Genomic DNA, 14,192 nt, shown 5'->3' on the forward strand with positions numbered 1-14,192 from the left:
AGTCCCTCTTCCTGTTTTTTAATGCCAGTCCTTAGAAGTCCAGTTAATAGAACTAATAGCTTCCTCATATCTTAGAAATGAACACTTTCCATGTCAGGATCATTAAGCTGACACACAACCATATTTCTACCCTGTAAACCGCTGTTAAACTGTCAACACAGTTAATACAAAAGAACAAGGCTGTGATCATTAATCTCTACTTTTACTTTCTTTCTTTATTCATCAAAGCAAAGTGAAATGAGTCCATCCCTCATTCTGATGGGGACACATATAGACCCCTTCGCGGCACCCTGTGGACTCCCCTGGAGCCCACTTTGGAAAGCAGTGTGTTTCAGAGGGATCCGGCCCGTGTTGAATAAAGTTTTTCCTTGCATGACCAAGTTGAAATAACGGAAAAGAAGGGCACATGCGCAGTGGCTCGAGCCCCGACGGAGGCGCCATTGCTTCACAGGCGCTGTAGTTCAAGTTTTCCTGCCCGTGCATGGAAAGTCAGTTCTGCGGAGGTAACAAAAAGACTCCAAGCCCCAGCCGCGGTCGCTGCTCGTTTTTTTTTTCCTCCTCGTCTAGCGGGGGGAGTAGTCACAGCTGGAAGGATAATAAGATGCGCATGAATTTACAACCTGGAATAAAAAGATAAGAGAAAATAAATGGACGGCTCGGTCAGCCTCTGCGCGCCTGTGTGTAGAACTTCTGTCGGCGTTTGTCACATTTAGGCTGCGGCGCCGCGCTCCGCCGTGCGGCTTGAGGAAAGAGCAGAGTTATAAAGTTCAGGCTCCGCTTCCCTCAGTTGATGGAGTCACAAAGTTTCTTCAGTCCGCTCACAATGGAGAGAAAAGCGCCCTTCGCTGACTGTGAAGGTAAAGTATCATTTCGCAAAACATTTCGGGCGACCTTTGGGTTCTGAACGGGCTTTACGTTGAGACTGTCGCCCCGCTGCAACACATTTCTCTCCCCCCACCCTGTGAATGTGTAAATTCAGCTCTTGTATAACTTGTTTTGCTGGCATTCTCGACACGGGTTTGTGATCTGCCAGCGAGCCAATCGAAAGTGGGAGGGGTGCAGATGTTCAGAAGCGCTCGGTTCCAGATGTTTGTGGAGGTTCGATCTCTTGTAAACACACAAATGATACGCCGTGTCGACTTTTACGTGTGGTTTCGGCTAATGTTGCGCACCAGAAAAAAAAGCCAGGCCTTACGAGGCAAGTTTGTGAAGTTAAGCAAAAGTAGAAAAAAAACAAAACGTCGATAGTACAGTTAAGAGCAGAGTCATTAGAGAGTGAAACTAATGGTACTGTACACAAATAATGAGTTGTTGCTCCTTTCATGGGTCATTAACGAAAGGGCAGTGCGAGCTAACTTTAAGCTAACCCTGGGAAACACTTAACAACCAAAACAATGCGAGGTAACATCGGCACAGCAGAAGGCGTAATGCAGGTTCATGTATGAGATGGAGACGTTAGGTCATTATTTTCAGGTTTCATTTCAAAATAAATGATGATGCTGAGTGACTCTTTGGCATTCACGGGTGCTGCAGTCCATTAACTGAGAAGGCAGGTTGGTGTTTTATTTCCTTTTTTTTTTTTTAAATGAATTGAACTAAAAGGTGTTCACAAAGGGGAAGAAAAGTAGCTGTTCCTTTTCATACTGCTTCGCCCTACAGCACAGCAGAATGGGAGTCTCATGAGGTGCGCCAGTCACGTACTTCCTCTGTTGTACTCATGAAGGTGAATACTTTTTCATTATAAGAGAAATACTATGTGTAATTGTCTCTCTCTCTCTCTGTGTGTGTGTGTGTGTTTTTGCGGTGACAGGCTTCCTGTGGTCGGAGTGGATTACTGACCTCGGTAAGGAGAGCGAGCACCACTCCAGGATATGAAGTTTGCTGCAGTGATTTTACTGCAGAAGTCTGCGGATTGTTCAGAGACTTATTCTGCATCCCCTGCCCATCAAGTGAATGAGTTGTGTGAGCTCAGGTGGGCGGATTGGCTATCACCCTCTTAATTTATATAAAAAAAAAACAAACAAACAAAAAGAACTATGTCACTTTGATGAAAAACACACAGCGCTGACTCGCCACGACTGATGAGGACCAAAGCTTCCCCCTACCCAGAGCCTGTCCCTCAGTAAAACCTCCACTCTTTAGCATTTCACGTTGCCATTGGAAGAAACCCAATGTCTGCCTCCTCTCCACCATCCTTACCTCGAGCCTTCCTCCACTCTCTCCATCCGCACCACCCGTCCTCGACGTCCACCCCGTCTCCGTCGCCGAGCCCGCCCGGACCGCTCTACACTCGGCTGTCCAACGGCAGCCACAGCGTCCCCAGCCCCACCAATTCCCGCGGCTCCTTCCATGGGGTGTCCTTCCTGCTGCAGATAGGACTGACCAGAGAGACGGTGAACCTGGAGGCCAGTGACCTGACGCTGTCCTCCGTGAAGGACCTGGTGTGCTCCATTGTGGACCAGAAGGTAAGGGCCTCATCTCATATGGCTCACACTCAAATCATTTTTCTCCTGTGTCTACTGAAGTGAAAAAGTTTTCCCCCATACACATGCAGTCGTATTACAGTTAGCTTGTTTTCAGGCTTCAGCAGCGATACCGAAGGCAGCAGAGAGCCACCATGATGCACCGACATGTGTACTGCCATCTCCTACCATATTCATCTGTTTAGGTTTAGACATCTGGGCCTCGTGCCCCAAAAATGACTCAAACACCGCAGAAGCATGCACACAACAGCGCTGGTGCCTCTTTAGTTATAGCGCACAGTCTAGCACTGCCAGTTATTTACATTGTGGTGTACAGTAATAATGCTGAACCGGCGTGATGCAAGTAAAGCGAATACATGCTCACATACACACACAGATGCAGAACTGCTCTGCGGTTTCTGCCTGGCCTGTGTGATGTTGGACCCTCTTTGTTTTCCATGACATTTCAAACGTTTTGTTACGACACTGGAGTGTAGCCCAAGCATGGGAAGAGGCCGTACGAATAAAAAGGCTGCATCATTCAGCGTCATTTGCCATTTTCACTTTTGGACATGTGAGATGATCCCAAGTGCAAATCAACGGCGCCAGCTTGAATTTGCCTGTTGTTGTTCCTTTTGTTGAAAATGGTCATGCAACCCTAATCATGGTTTGTGTGTCTTTGTGAGAGTAACACGCTTTAAATTTTGTTTTTAATTCGAAGCGGCCCCACATAATAATAAGCATTGTTAAACTACGACACCACAGATGTTCTGCAGTTTTTTTTTTTTTTGTGAAGTGGTTTCTTCTTCCAGCAAAATATGTTCATTGCACTACTACAGAAGATCAAATAGATCAAAGTATTTCACATAAACCGGAGCATTAAGCCAGCAGTGAATCCGTACAGTGCGAATTGAAAGTTGAGAACATCTATTCTTTCGCTGAATATATAGTATTTGTAAACAAATGAAGGTTATCCAAAGCTTTATCTCAGTAATTGTGTTCTTTGAGCCCATGGACGTGCAGTTCATTGTTGTGTGGGATTAATGATGTGCAAAGCCTGTGTCAGAATAATGAAATGGCTCCTGTGTGCATTCACACGTTGCTGTTTTTGTTTTAACCTCTTGTGTATAATGATGATGACTCCATTTCTGTCTGTAATTATCACTGATTGAATGAAACGAGGGTGATTAAACTTTCAGCACTTTCATCAGCCGCCGGGATCTGAACAATCAGGTCAGTCAGAGCTACAGTACAGTGTGTTTGTGCAGGCTGTTGGAATGGAAATAAGTAAAAACGAATGAGGAACAAGCAAAAAAAAAGTGGAAGACAGCAGTGGAGGATCTGTGTTGAGCCTGTGTCCTTTTGGTTTCATGTTGTCCAAGTTGACATTCCAGAGGAGCAGGGTAATGTTGTTGTTCTTTACGAGGTCTGCTGATTCTCACTAGCTAGTTATGAACAGTTCTGGTCTGTAGAGCAGAAAATCTCATCACTGCGCATATTTACATGGATCCTTTAACCTATTGGCATAGTTACTGGAATCTGCCAAACAGGAAAAGGGTGGGAAATATGATGCTTTAAAGACAATCCAGAACAAAAATCAGTGCAGTGCATTCATATTGATAAATGATAATCTACTGCCTATTGACTATGTGCAATTTTATCTCTTTGTATTATTTCATATCATATGATCATCTTAAGGTGCCATGAAATGTAATAAAATATGACAGAAAACTAATATATGGCCAACAGTCATGGGAACTTTGAAAAGCTGTAAATACAATAAACATCTGAACATATTGTACATCCTTTTTATCATAATATACTGTACATCATCACCACAGAACATATCCAGCCCGTTCAACCACAGTTTAGAGCATTTCTTCGATTAAACACTGCCAAATGCAGTGTACTGCCTCAACTATTTCATGAAATCCAGCCATATGGCTTTGATATCAATGGAAAATGTGACTGTATGCCTTCTGCGCTCTCCAGTCCATCCCTGCCTCGCTTCTTGTTCTAAAATATGCATGACAATAGTGAGCCTTTTACTAAGTTCACTCGTCCCGGCCAACTTTTCCAGCTGACGATCTCCGACCCCAGCTCAGCCGTTGACAGACGTCCCGGGATGTCTCCAGTCAGCAGAACATCAGGTGTCTGTCAGCAGAGGTGAGACAGGAAAATCGCTTCAGACTTCATGTGGTAATATCTGCAGAGAGATGGAGTCTGGATGGAAGTGTATTCCCCCCCTTAGTGCTGCTGTTTCCTCCGCTGAGAGCTGGCCTGCTTCACAGAGTGACTCACTGCTCAGCCATGCAACAAACAGGGATGCTTATCCCGACTTAAATCTATCCATTCATTGTCAGGTTTTCTGCTGAGTCAGCTGTTGTGAACTTTCATAGCGGGATTTAGGCGTATGTAAGCCATGATATTAACCATGTTGACATCATAGTAGCCCTTCTTCCTGCTGATCATCTTGGTCTGGGTCACTGTGCCAGTACCCAGATGCAGTCTCCTCAGTAGCACGAGTCATCGAATTCCAGTGTGCTTTCAGGGAAGTTTGCAGACATAGTTTGTCCACTGCGTGTCTTTGGTCTTGGTTGTTGCTAAAAAGCAACCAAACGACATAACCATTTGATAGGAAAAGTCATGCTAGGTTTATTGTCACCTCAAGGGTTAACAGGAATCCCACTCTAGATACAGTGTAGGTTTGGTTTTATAGTTGAGCGTCAGATTTCAACCTATGATATCACCACCACACCGCTACACATGTATTTAATTAGCCTGTATTCACTACAGTAACTGTGTTTACTCTCTTTGAGTTTGTGATACTTAAAGAACTTTCCTCCATGTAATTGCTGTGTTTACCTCCATTTATTCACATAAGGCCTACAGTGTAATGGCTTTGCTAGATTTGTGTTACTGAGAGGAGAATTTTCTCAACTTCCTTTTGTTACAAGCGGTCAGTTGGGATCAATCACAGTTCTATGCGATACCTCTGGTGATGATTTGTGGATAGAGTGTTTAGATCGATTGTGGTGCACCCTTGCATCCTATACATGTAGCTGATGTAGGCACAATTCCTTGACGCAAATGTATAAACCTTTCTTCATATTCATAATTCTCATTGCAGACTGGAGCTGCAACAATTGGTCGATCAAAAGAAGATTAAGCACCAATTTCAGTCACTTCTCAAGCAAAAATATCAAACATTTGCTGCACCCAGCATCTTCAACATAATGATATGCTGCTTTTCTTTGTCATTTATGATATTTAATGAGGAGTCTGTGGGTTTTGGGCGGTTGGTTGTGTAAAAGAAGCATTGTATAAACCAAAATACTGATTATTTGACTGAGAAAGTAATCGAATGGTCCTTTTGCATCCCTTTTGCAGACTGTTGTTACAGCGAGTTAACACAGAAACGTTATTTATGCTGCTTGTATTGCTTGTATCTGCTTTTCGTTCTGTGTGTTCTCAAAGCTTGTGACCATAGCTTAAGGATAAAAAGCTGGTTTTCTGGTGAAGTGAGGGCTTTACTTTGTTGTGCTTTTGCTTTGGTTAGTGCATGTTCCTTTTTTGGAGAATGTTCCTTTACTTGCCAAACTATAAGATGTGTGAGGTGTACTACACATCAACATCATGACAAGCTAGCTCCATGTACCATTTTCAATGAGCCTTTGCATTAAATATGCCTGTTGCTGACAGAAGCCACTTTACAAATCATGGATATAAGCATGTGTGCTACAGCAGATGCATTCTGGACAGCTGTAAAACCACCAGATGTTTGCATGTGCTCTCGTTTATTGTGCATACTGTGTCAAGGCTTCAGGGTTGACATTTCATATCTTTCCTGAACCCTTTAGTTTTGAATCAGTCTCATTGTTTGACAGGGAGCAGTACAGTCTGTTATAATAGCTGTGTATTGTATAGATTTAGTACAGTCCATTCCTCTTCCTGTTAAGGACTCAACCACATGACTTGGCCGGCATCCACAGTATAGATTTACATTCTCTCTGCTCTCTGTGCTGATCTGAAGTTGGTTGTGATTGTAGTGGCTTGGACCACATTCACCAACTTTAGTGGTTAAGGTCAACCTGAGTCTGGGGCAACCTGATCTTGATAAGTTCAGTCTCTCAGAGAGCTGTTGTGGTTACTGCTCCTGCAGTCTGCATAATACTTTAAAAATGACTGTTTTAGTGTCATAATTTGGCACAATGGTATCAGCATTGAGCCAAGCTCCTTGAGGACTGTGAGAAAGGATGAAGGAAGCCAGCCAGTGGGTGGTGGAGACCCTCCCAGTCGGGTACCATCCAGCCCAGATCTAACTCATGACGGCCCCCCAAGTGACAACATGCAGCTCAAAGCCTTGTTTCACTGGTTTGGTCCTGACTTCTGTGTCTGGTTTTTGGGATTGATGAATGGCGCGAGATAAACATCCATAGCTTCTACTTGTTGGGCTCTTCCTGTTTGGTGTCGCCTTAGTCCTCTCGTGCAGCCAGCAAGGGAGCAGTGGCGGGACAAAAGTTCACGACTCCCTGAGAATGACTCCCAGTTAGCCAGCTGGTCAGCCTGGACGGCCAGCCAGCTCCAGAGCATTCCTCTTCACCCAGGCATTTTTGGAGGATGATGTGATGTTGCTTGGGATGGGTGGGATTAGACTGCCTGGAAACTGAAATATTTGAATCTAAACACTTGCTTTGGTAGTGCTGACCATCTGACACGTTTTGAGGGATGCCGTGATGACAATCGCATGAACAACACAGTTCACAGGACTTTATTTAATATCCTGGGAAGAAAAAATGTAATTTTCTGGAAAATGTTGGCAGGGAAAAATGTTTCTTATAAATGGGAGAATTTACAGTTCAGTTTGGCACCAGTTAAAAGTTGTTCTCGCTATCAAAGGGGATGACAGAGCTTAGCAGGAGGAAGGAAATTTGAAATCCTTTTGGCATAGGTAATGGAAAAAAACATTCAACCTTAGCCTCAAATGTTATTTTTATGAATACTTTAATTTTAGCGCATGTCCTTAGGATGTTGCTGCATTTTCACTCCAGCTGGAAAATGCTGTGAAAGGCAGCTGCCTTAGCCACAGGTTTCCCTACTGGTTTTGTCAGCGCCGTAACTCCCAGTCTCTGGTTGAGGGCTGTACAGCTGCCTCTGTAATTAGTGAGACAAAGGCCTTTTTGAGTCAGAAACAGGCTACAACATACAGTAAAAGAGCAGAGTATTATAAAAACAGAAAGGATTTGGATTGTTCTAAATCTTTTGAGTAATAACACTTGCATGATGCAAGGTAAGGTCTTGGCAGAGCAAACTAGATCGGCTCAGCATTCTTTTTTCAAGATTAATTAGACTGAGTTGTAACAGTTGGGACAGTTTCTTTGGTTAGCATCTGTATGCTTACATGATGGTTTTATACCAGGCTTTATTTGTTGTTTAGCAGAGGCTATTGTGTCTAAATGTGATCAGAAGTTTTAGCTTCAGAATATATAATCAATATATGACTGTAAGATCTTTATGTGGTGTTGAGGTTAGCCATAAAGATCGACCCTTTCAGGGAAAAGGTATCCATAGAAAGTAGCAAAAGGGGGAAAAAAGCTGTACAGGCTAGAAAATGAGAAGAGAAAATAGCAAGAAAGAAGCGTGCAGATGGAAAATGGAGAAACTGCAGTTCACAACGACCAAAACTAACTGAAACACACGGGAAATAAATCACCACCATCTCCCTCCTTGCCTCCCTCCCTCCCTTCGACTGTATAAGCCCACATCTGCATGTTCCTATGGAGCTGGCTGCCATATTTCACCCAAGAGGACGTCCCAACATTGAGGGCTTTATGTGTGATATACATGAGGCCAGACGTTTCCTGGAAAGCACATTCTGCTCTTTCGCAAGAAAAAACAGGTCACCCATGAGTCAAAACATTCACTGTTGGTATTGGTTCTGAATGCACACTGTTATGACCATAGCCTTAATCCAACTTTGATGGTTTTCTGCATGTATTTGTAGGCATACTGATATATTCCAGCTGATTAAATCGATATAACGATTGGGATTGCTGAACTCAAAAGCACACTTGCACAAGGAATCTATCAATTATCCCAGTCTTGGAGTAATTTGTGGAAAAGGGAGAGAGAGAAGAAAAAGGGGGGGAAAAAGATCTCTGAAGTTAAGTGAGCTAAGTAATTTCTACCATCTGCAGTGCACATTTCTGCTGCCTTGCTCCCCTCTAAATGTAAAGTGGCAAGGCAGAGCACAGGGCCCAGCCACAAGACTGAGAGAATGACAGAGTGGTCCCTTACAGGCACAGGGGGGCAGGGGGGGCTGGGACAGCCCTGTTGGCAGGCCTTGCGTGGGGCAGAGTAGGGGTTGTGGCCACTGCCGGAATCATTAATAGAAGATCCTGCCACCAAGTGCAGCTTTGCTTTGGATTTTCTGCGCTGCTAGGTTGCCCAAATGCCCTTCACCATACTTGACTCTTGCGAGTGGCAGGAGATAATCTTGCATCACTCCAATCTCTGTTAATGCTGGCTCAATGGGCTTTGGATTGTGATTTTATTGAAGTGGTAGGCGGCAGTAATGATGAACCATTTAATGCTCAGGAATCCTGGTGACTTTGTCCTTGTGAAGCCAGCCACGTGTTGTAATTTAGGAGCACTTCCTGAGAGAGACTCCCAATAGTTTCCATTCATAAATTTGTAACCATAGCATAACACTCTTGGCTGACAGAGGATATCTCATTTCCCTTATTAATTTACTCATTAACGACTTAAGTTTCCCCTCTCCTTAAACTGAAGTTCTTACTTCACTGCACTCCATTGACAACCTCAGCACATTCAAAATACATCAACCATGACAAATGCTGAAGAGGTGGGGACCAGTGACATGTCCACTGCCCTTTTAAAGTTATTAACTCTTGATTTTGAGACCCGGTTAATTACTAATGTCACCCTTATGAACTGAAGAGCTTCTCAACTCAAAATGCTAGCACAAACAGATGTTCTGATCACGATCTTAGCAGATGTGTTAGCATGCCAAAAATGTTTCCAGTGTCCCACAATGAGGACCACATGGTCTCTGTTGTAGCTACAGTCGTATCATCATGGCATTATTGATCCCTGCAGTAGGAGCAGGTTGCAGAATGTGTTAGTCTGTGTTGTTTTCTCAGTGCTGTTTGCCTTTCCTGTCTTTCAGTGTAGTGAGTGATCTGTCGAACTGATAGGAAGGTGGCAGGGGAAGTGTAATTACGTGTTGACTCAACGAGAATACAGCAAGAAACCTAACGTGTTAGGAAGGGAAAAAGGTCTTAAGTTTTTTTAAAAGTGCCACAGGTCGAATGGAAGGAAAAAGTCTTTTGATCTGAATTCCACTCTTGTTTGATTGGTTTGTCTGAGCATTCTTAAACCCAGGGGAAACAGTCAGCCACTCAGCATGACTCCTCCTGTCACTGTGTCTCCTTCTCCAGTCGCTGTTGGGTTAGTTCCCCTCAGAGCCGCTCCCTGTTTCCATATTCTCTCTGCTCCCGCTCTCCAATCTGCTGTGGTCGGCGGAGCAGCACAGCCTGTTCAGTCTGTGTGCCTGCGTTCGAATGGCTTTTCTCTACACTGCACTTGCCATTATTCTTGTCTGTGTGTTTAAATGTTCAGAGAGATTGCCTTTTGGTGTGTCGTGTTTTGAAGAAGCTGACAGCCTAAGTGTTGGAATTTGGCTCGACTGAGTGTTTAGTTTAGTTTTGATGAGTTCCTTTACGTAGGTGCAATTGTAATTTGGTGAATCTGCTAATTCAACAAAAGGATGTCTGTAAGAGTCAGGCCACATTATTAATCATAAAGAAAGAGAAAACCTCAAGCAGCCCATGCTTGACCACTTTCTTTAGCGCACAACCCGCAGCAATTATTAATGTGTCTGTTGAGCAACAGCAGCATGTTCTTACATCCTGCTATTACTGTGTACCTTCTGACCTCTCGCTCTACCAGAACAAGACAAAGTGCAGTCGCCATCAGTCTCACGTAAGATTCCCCTCAGGTTCACCTGTTTATTTGCTCCGTGTGGAGGTGAATCTGGCGGCTGTCCCCTGGTATTCCAAGCCAGAGAGGGGAGATGGAGTGCATACTGCAGTATATCTCTGAGGCGGAGGTGCTGGCGGTGGATCGCTATGGGGCTATAACTCATCAGCAGTGTGCAGGGGCCTGGCCAAGCCTGTCTTAGATCACACTGCTCTCTTCCTGAGAGGCCTTAGATCCTGTGACTCAGCCTTCCTCTTCTCTCCTTGGCCCCTGACACTGTTAATGCATATAATACTCCACTCTACTGCATGCAAGCAAAAACCAACATATGTGTAGGACGGTTTCCTTGAAGAGAGATGAGACATGTTCTGCCATGTATGTAAAAGAAATTATTGTGCTTTTAGGGCCAAAGCCAAGGCTCTCATCGCGGATACAGTGTCTAGTAACCAAAAAAAATGACCTCACCACCATTATCTCCACTCAGCGCTTTTGCACTTCAGGCCAAATTGCCACAGAGGAGTATTGTTTCTCTTGGTTCAAATAATCAAAAGCCTAGTGAAATAATTGAGGTATTTTCTTTGGACAGCAGTGTTTTGTAAAACCAGGAAGATATTTGGCTGTAAACCAGTAGCTATTGTGGTCGATGTAAATTGGGTAAGTGGTATAGCTTTGTTAGAGTCTCCTGATGATTGGAAGAGGTCTAGGATGACAGGTGTAGAGTCGTCTGCTATGCTGTGGTCTGGACAAGGCCCCTCGACCTTAGCTCAGTGGTTAGACTTGCGATTCCACCTTGTCTGCACCAGAAATGAACACACACACAGGCGCGCGCGTGCACACACACACACACACACACACACACACACACACACACACACACACACACACACGGTCACATAGGCTGCAGTCACACACACATGCTTGCAGTGAGAAGGAAAAAAAGAATTAATTGCATATGACTATTTGGCACCTTTTCAAACCTCTGGGCCTCTCATCTTACGAGTCAGCTCTGCCTCGGCCAGGCTGCAGTGTTCACACTTCTCTGAAACATGCAGGGGAAAACACAGAAAGGGAGAAGTAAGTGGTCTATGGCTCTCACAAGTTGCTTTATCATGATGCTGCCTCAACGTAGCGGCATTAAACAGGCAAAGTAACAGCCGAGTGGCGGTGAAGATTGTCAGCCTGCTTGGTGTGTGTTACACTTTGGATGGAGCATCGCTATGGTGTGATGCACTTTGAAATTGACTACAGTGCCAGATGTATTCCAAGTAAAGCTTTATTCCGCGCTCTGTTGAAACGTTAAGCGCTGAGAAGCATCAGATGTCACTCAGACTGGATCTGTTGTTTTGAAGCACACACTGCTGTGTTCCACGACGATACAGCCCTCACACAGCACAACCTATGAATGAACCATGAGCCTCATTCTGCCACATGGAAAGAAACAAGTTAGTCAGCCCCTAGATTGAGAAAGTCACAGCCTCTCTTGCCGCACTCCCACCAAATGAGTTTCCTTTCCACTACATGTGGCTGCTGCTTCAGTTGGTTACCCTCAGTGAAGTCTTCCTCCTGCAGTGGAAAAGAAGCTGACTTGACTCGAGGAGGAGCTCATGTGATGATTGTGTGTATGTTGTGAGGAGTGATGGGATGAGTTTGTGTGATCATGCAAGTGTACAAAGATGCCTGCTTGAATATAAACCATATGAGGGGAGTGCTTTGTCAGGCAGCTACACGGAGCCCCCACCCCCTTTTCTTTCTGCCTCCAGCTGTAGTGTGTTTTTCTTGGCCTGTGCCTGCTAACATAGGAGCAAATAGTTTTATGTAACGTACCGCTGAAATGAAGCATGCATCTCTTGGCTTTCCTTTTCATGCACTAGCTGCAGAGCAGGTGGGAAGCTCAATCACTGTTCTGAACTCATAATGGACTGTGGTCAGTAGATCTGCAGAATTTTATAATATAAAACAGCCTGCAAAACAAATTGTCTTGTTCAAAGAATAGAACAGAGTGGTTTGTTCGAGGCTGTCGCCTTGCATCACAAAGCTCTCTGATATGAAGAGATTGTATAAGCTTTGCACCAGTTGCAGTTGAATGAAGCTGTCATGAAAATCTAGGTTAATATTTTAAGTACACAGTGGCCATTAAGTACACAAATGGCAAAGATGTAAGAGTTAATTTAGAAACAGTGTCTCTATTACAAAGGTTATTATATTGTAAATTATATATTATACAAGTGTTTTTTTGTTGTTGTTTTTTTTAAAGCAAATCAAGAATCTGAGAACATCTCTTATGCAGGTGTTACGCCCCTAGAGGGGATAGCATGTTGTTTTGGTGAGTGTTAATTTTTAAACAGTGCAATGTTCCTTTTCCTGTTTCGTTTCCTTTTAGTTTACTGTTCATGAGAGCCCGACTGAGACTGGATTTTTTGAGCCAATGCTGATACAGATGGTGTGAAGTATATTGTACCAATATTCTTTCAAACAAAGCATATGCTATATACATTAATGCGTTTTTGCAATGATTCCTCGAATGTGGATATCAAACACTTCTCACTATAAGGAATTTTCAAATGGAGACAGGATATTTGACAATTAACACTAAACTTTATTGCCCAAAATGAAATCGGTACACTGAAACAGTGCACCAATGGGACTTGGATGTCAATAATTACAAATAACCCCAAGCATTGTATTGCATGATGATAGAGGCCAACAAATATATGTAACAGGCTATGTTGCACCGAGAGCCAAACTCTTAACTCACAGCTTTGTTGATTGTGACACATTTATGTTTAAGTTAGAGTTGCATTTACTACGACAAAAATCATTTGTTTTTTGACTTGTATAGTGTATTACCCTCAATTGAGCATGTGGCGCTGGACGGTGATATTGAAGAGGTTTTGGACCTTTAACAGCAACGTTTTCCAGCCGGTGCACGAGGTTTGCAGTTGCACCAGCTATATTGGTTCCATTTTTCTCACTGTATGACTGTTGTTTGTGGAAAAGTAATGTAACTTAATGACCCTTTTTGAGAGCGAGAACAGAAACACTCGGCGTAGCTGAGCCTTTATGACTATAACTTGCGGCGTTAATAGTGAAATCGGTTCATTTCTGTATCTCTATCCACAATGTGACAGTGTGCGTCAGTGCATTATGTTGACATGCTGCATGCATTCGGATTTACTTATTGACCATCATTTATCATTTGTAAAGGTCACGACAACAGGGTATGCAGCAGTGTGTTATGAAGGTTGTTCATCTGTGCCATCGCTGCTATAGTAGAACTTAAGTGGACTTTAAGTGGACTGCTCACTGCTGATTCCAGTCAGCTCATTGGAACATGCCTCTCCCTCAGAAAGAAAAAATAAAAATAAAAATTTCTTAAAAAAATATTGAAGGGTATATTTTTGCTATATAGCACGTTTGTTTATACTGAATTCATACCTCCAGCACAGTCAGGCAATCTGCACAATCCAAGTAAATTATTTAAAGCATTGAAGCCAAATTATATGGAAACTGTTAATGGAGGACCAAAATCACTTAATGTTGACCGATACAGTGGAAAACCAGAGTGCTCCCAGCATGCCCTCTTTTGACGTCTCACTCTAAGTGACAAATAAATTATTTCACTTCTCATAATTGTACAGTTCGCTGCACATGTGTTTCTCGCACCATGCTGTGTGGAAAACTTGGTATTGCATTAATAATGTGAAATTAAAACAAATACAATCCCACTGT

General features: G+C 43.4%; 1 protein-coding gene across 2 annotated transcripts in view; it reads left to right on the forward strand.

The window, feature by feature from the left end:
* Positions 1–422: 422 nt before the first annotated feature.
* prkd3 (protein kinase D3) overlaps positions 423–14,192 on the forward strand; it is a 40,875-nt gene continuing 27,105 nt past the window's right edge. For both annotated transcript variants that reach the window (XM_037071664.1, XM_037071665.1), the window contains exons 1-2: positions 423–857; positions 1,811–2,465. In XM_037071664.1, coding sequence (XP_036927559.1) covers positions 2,172–2,465 — 294 coding nt within the window. In that variant the 5' untranslated portion in view covers positions 423–857; positions 1,811–2,171. The remainder of the gene's footprint in view (positions 858–1,810; positions 2,466–14,192) is intronic.

Source organism: Acanthopagrus latus, chromosome 16 (assembly GCF_904848185.1).
Source record: "Acanthopagrus latus isolate v.2019 chromosome 16, fAcaLat1.1, whole genome shotgun sequence".
In the NCBI taxonomy this organism is placed as follows: Eukaryota; Metazoa; Chordata; class Actinopteri; order Spariformes; family Sparidae; genus Acanthopagrus; species Acanthopagrus latus.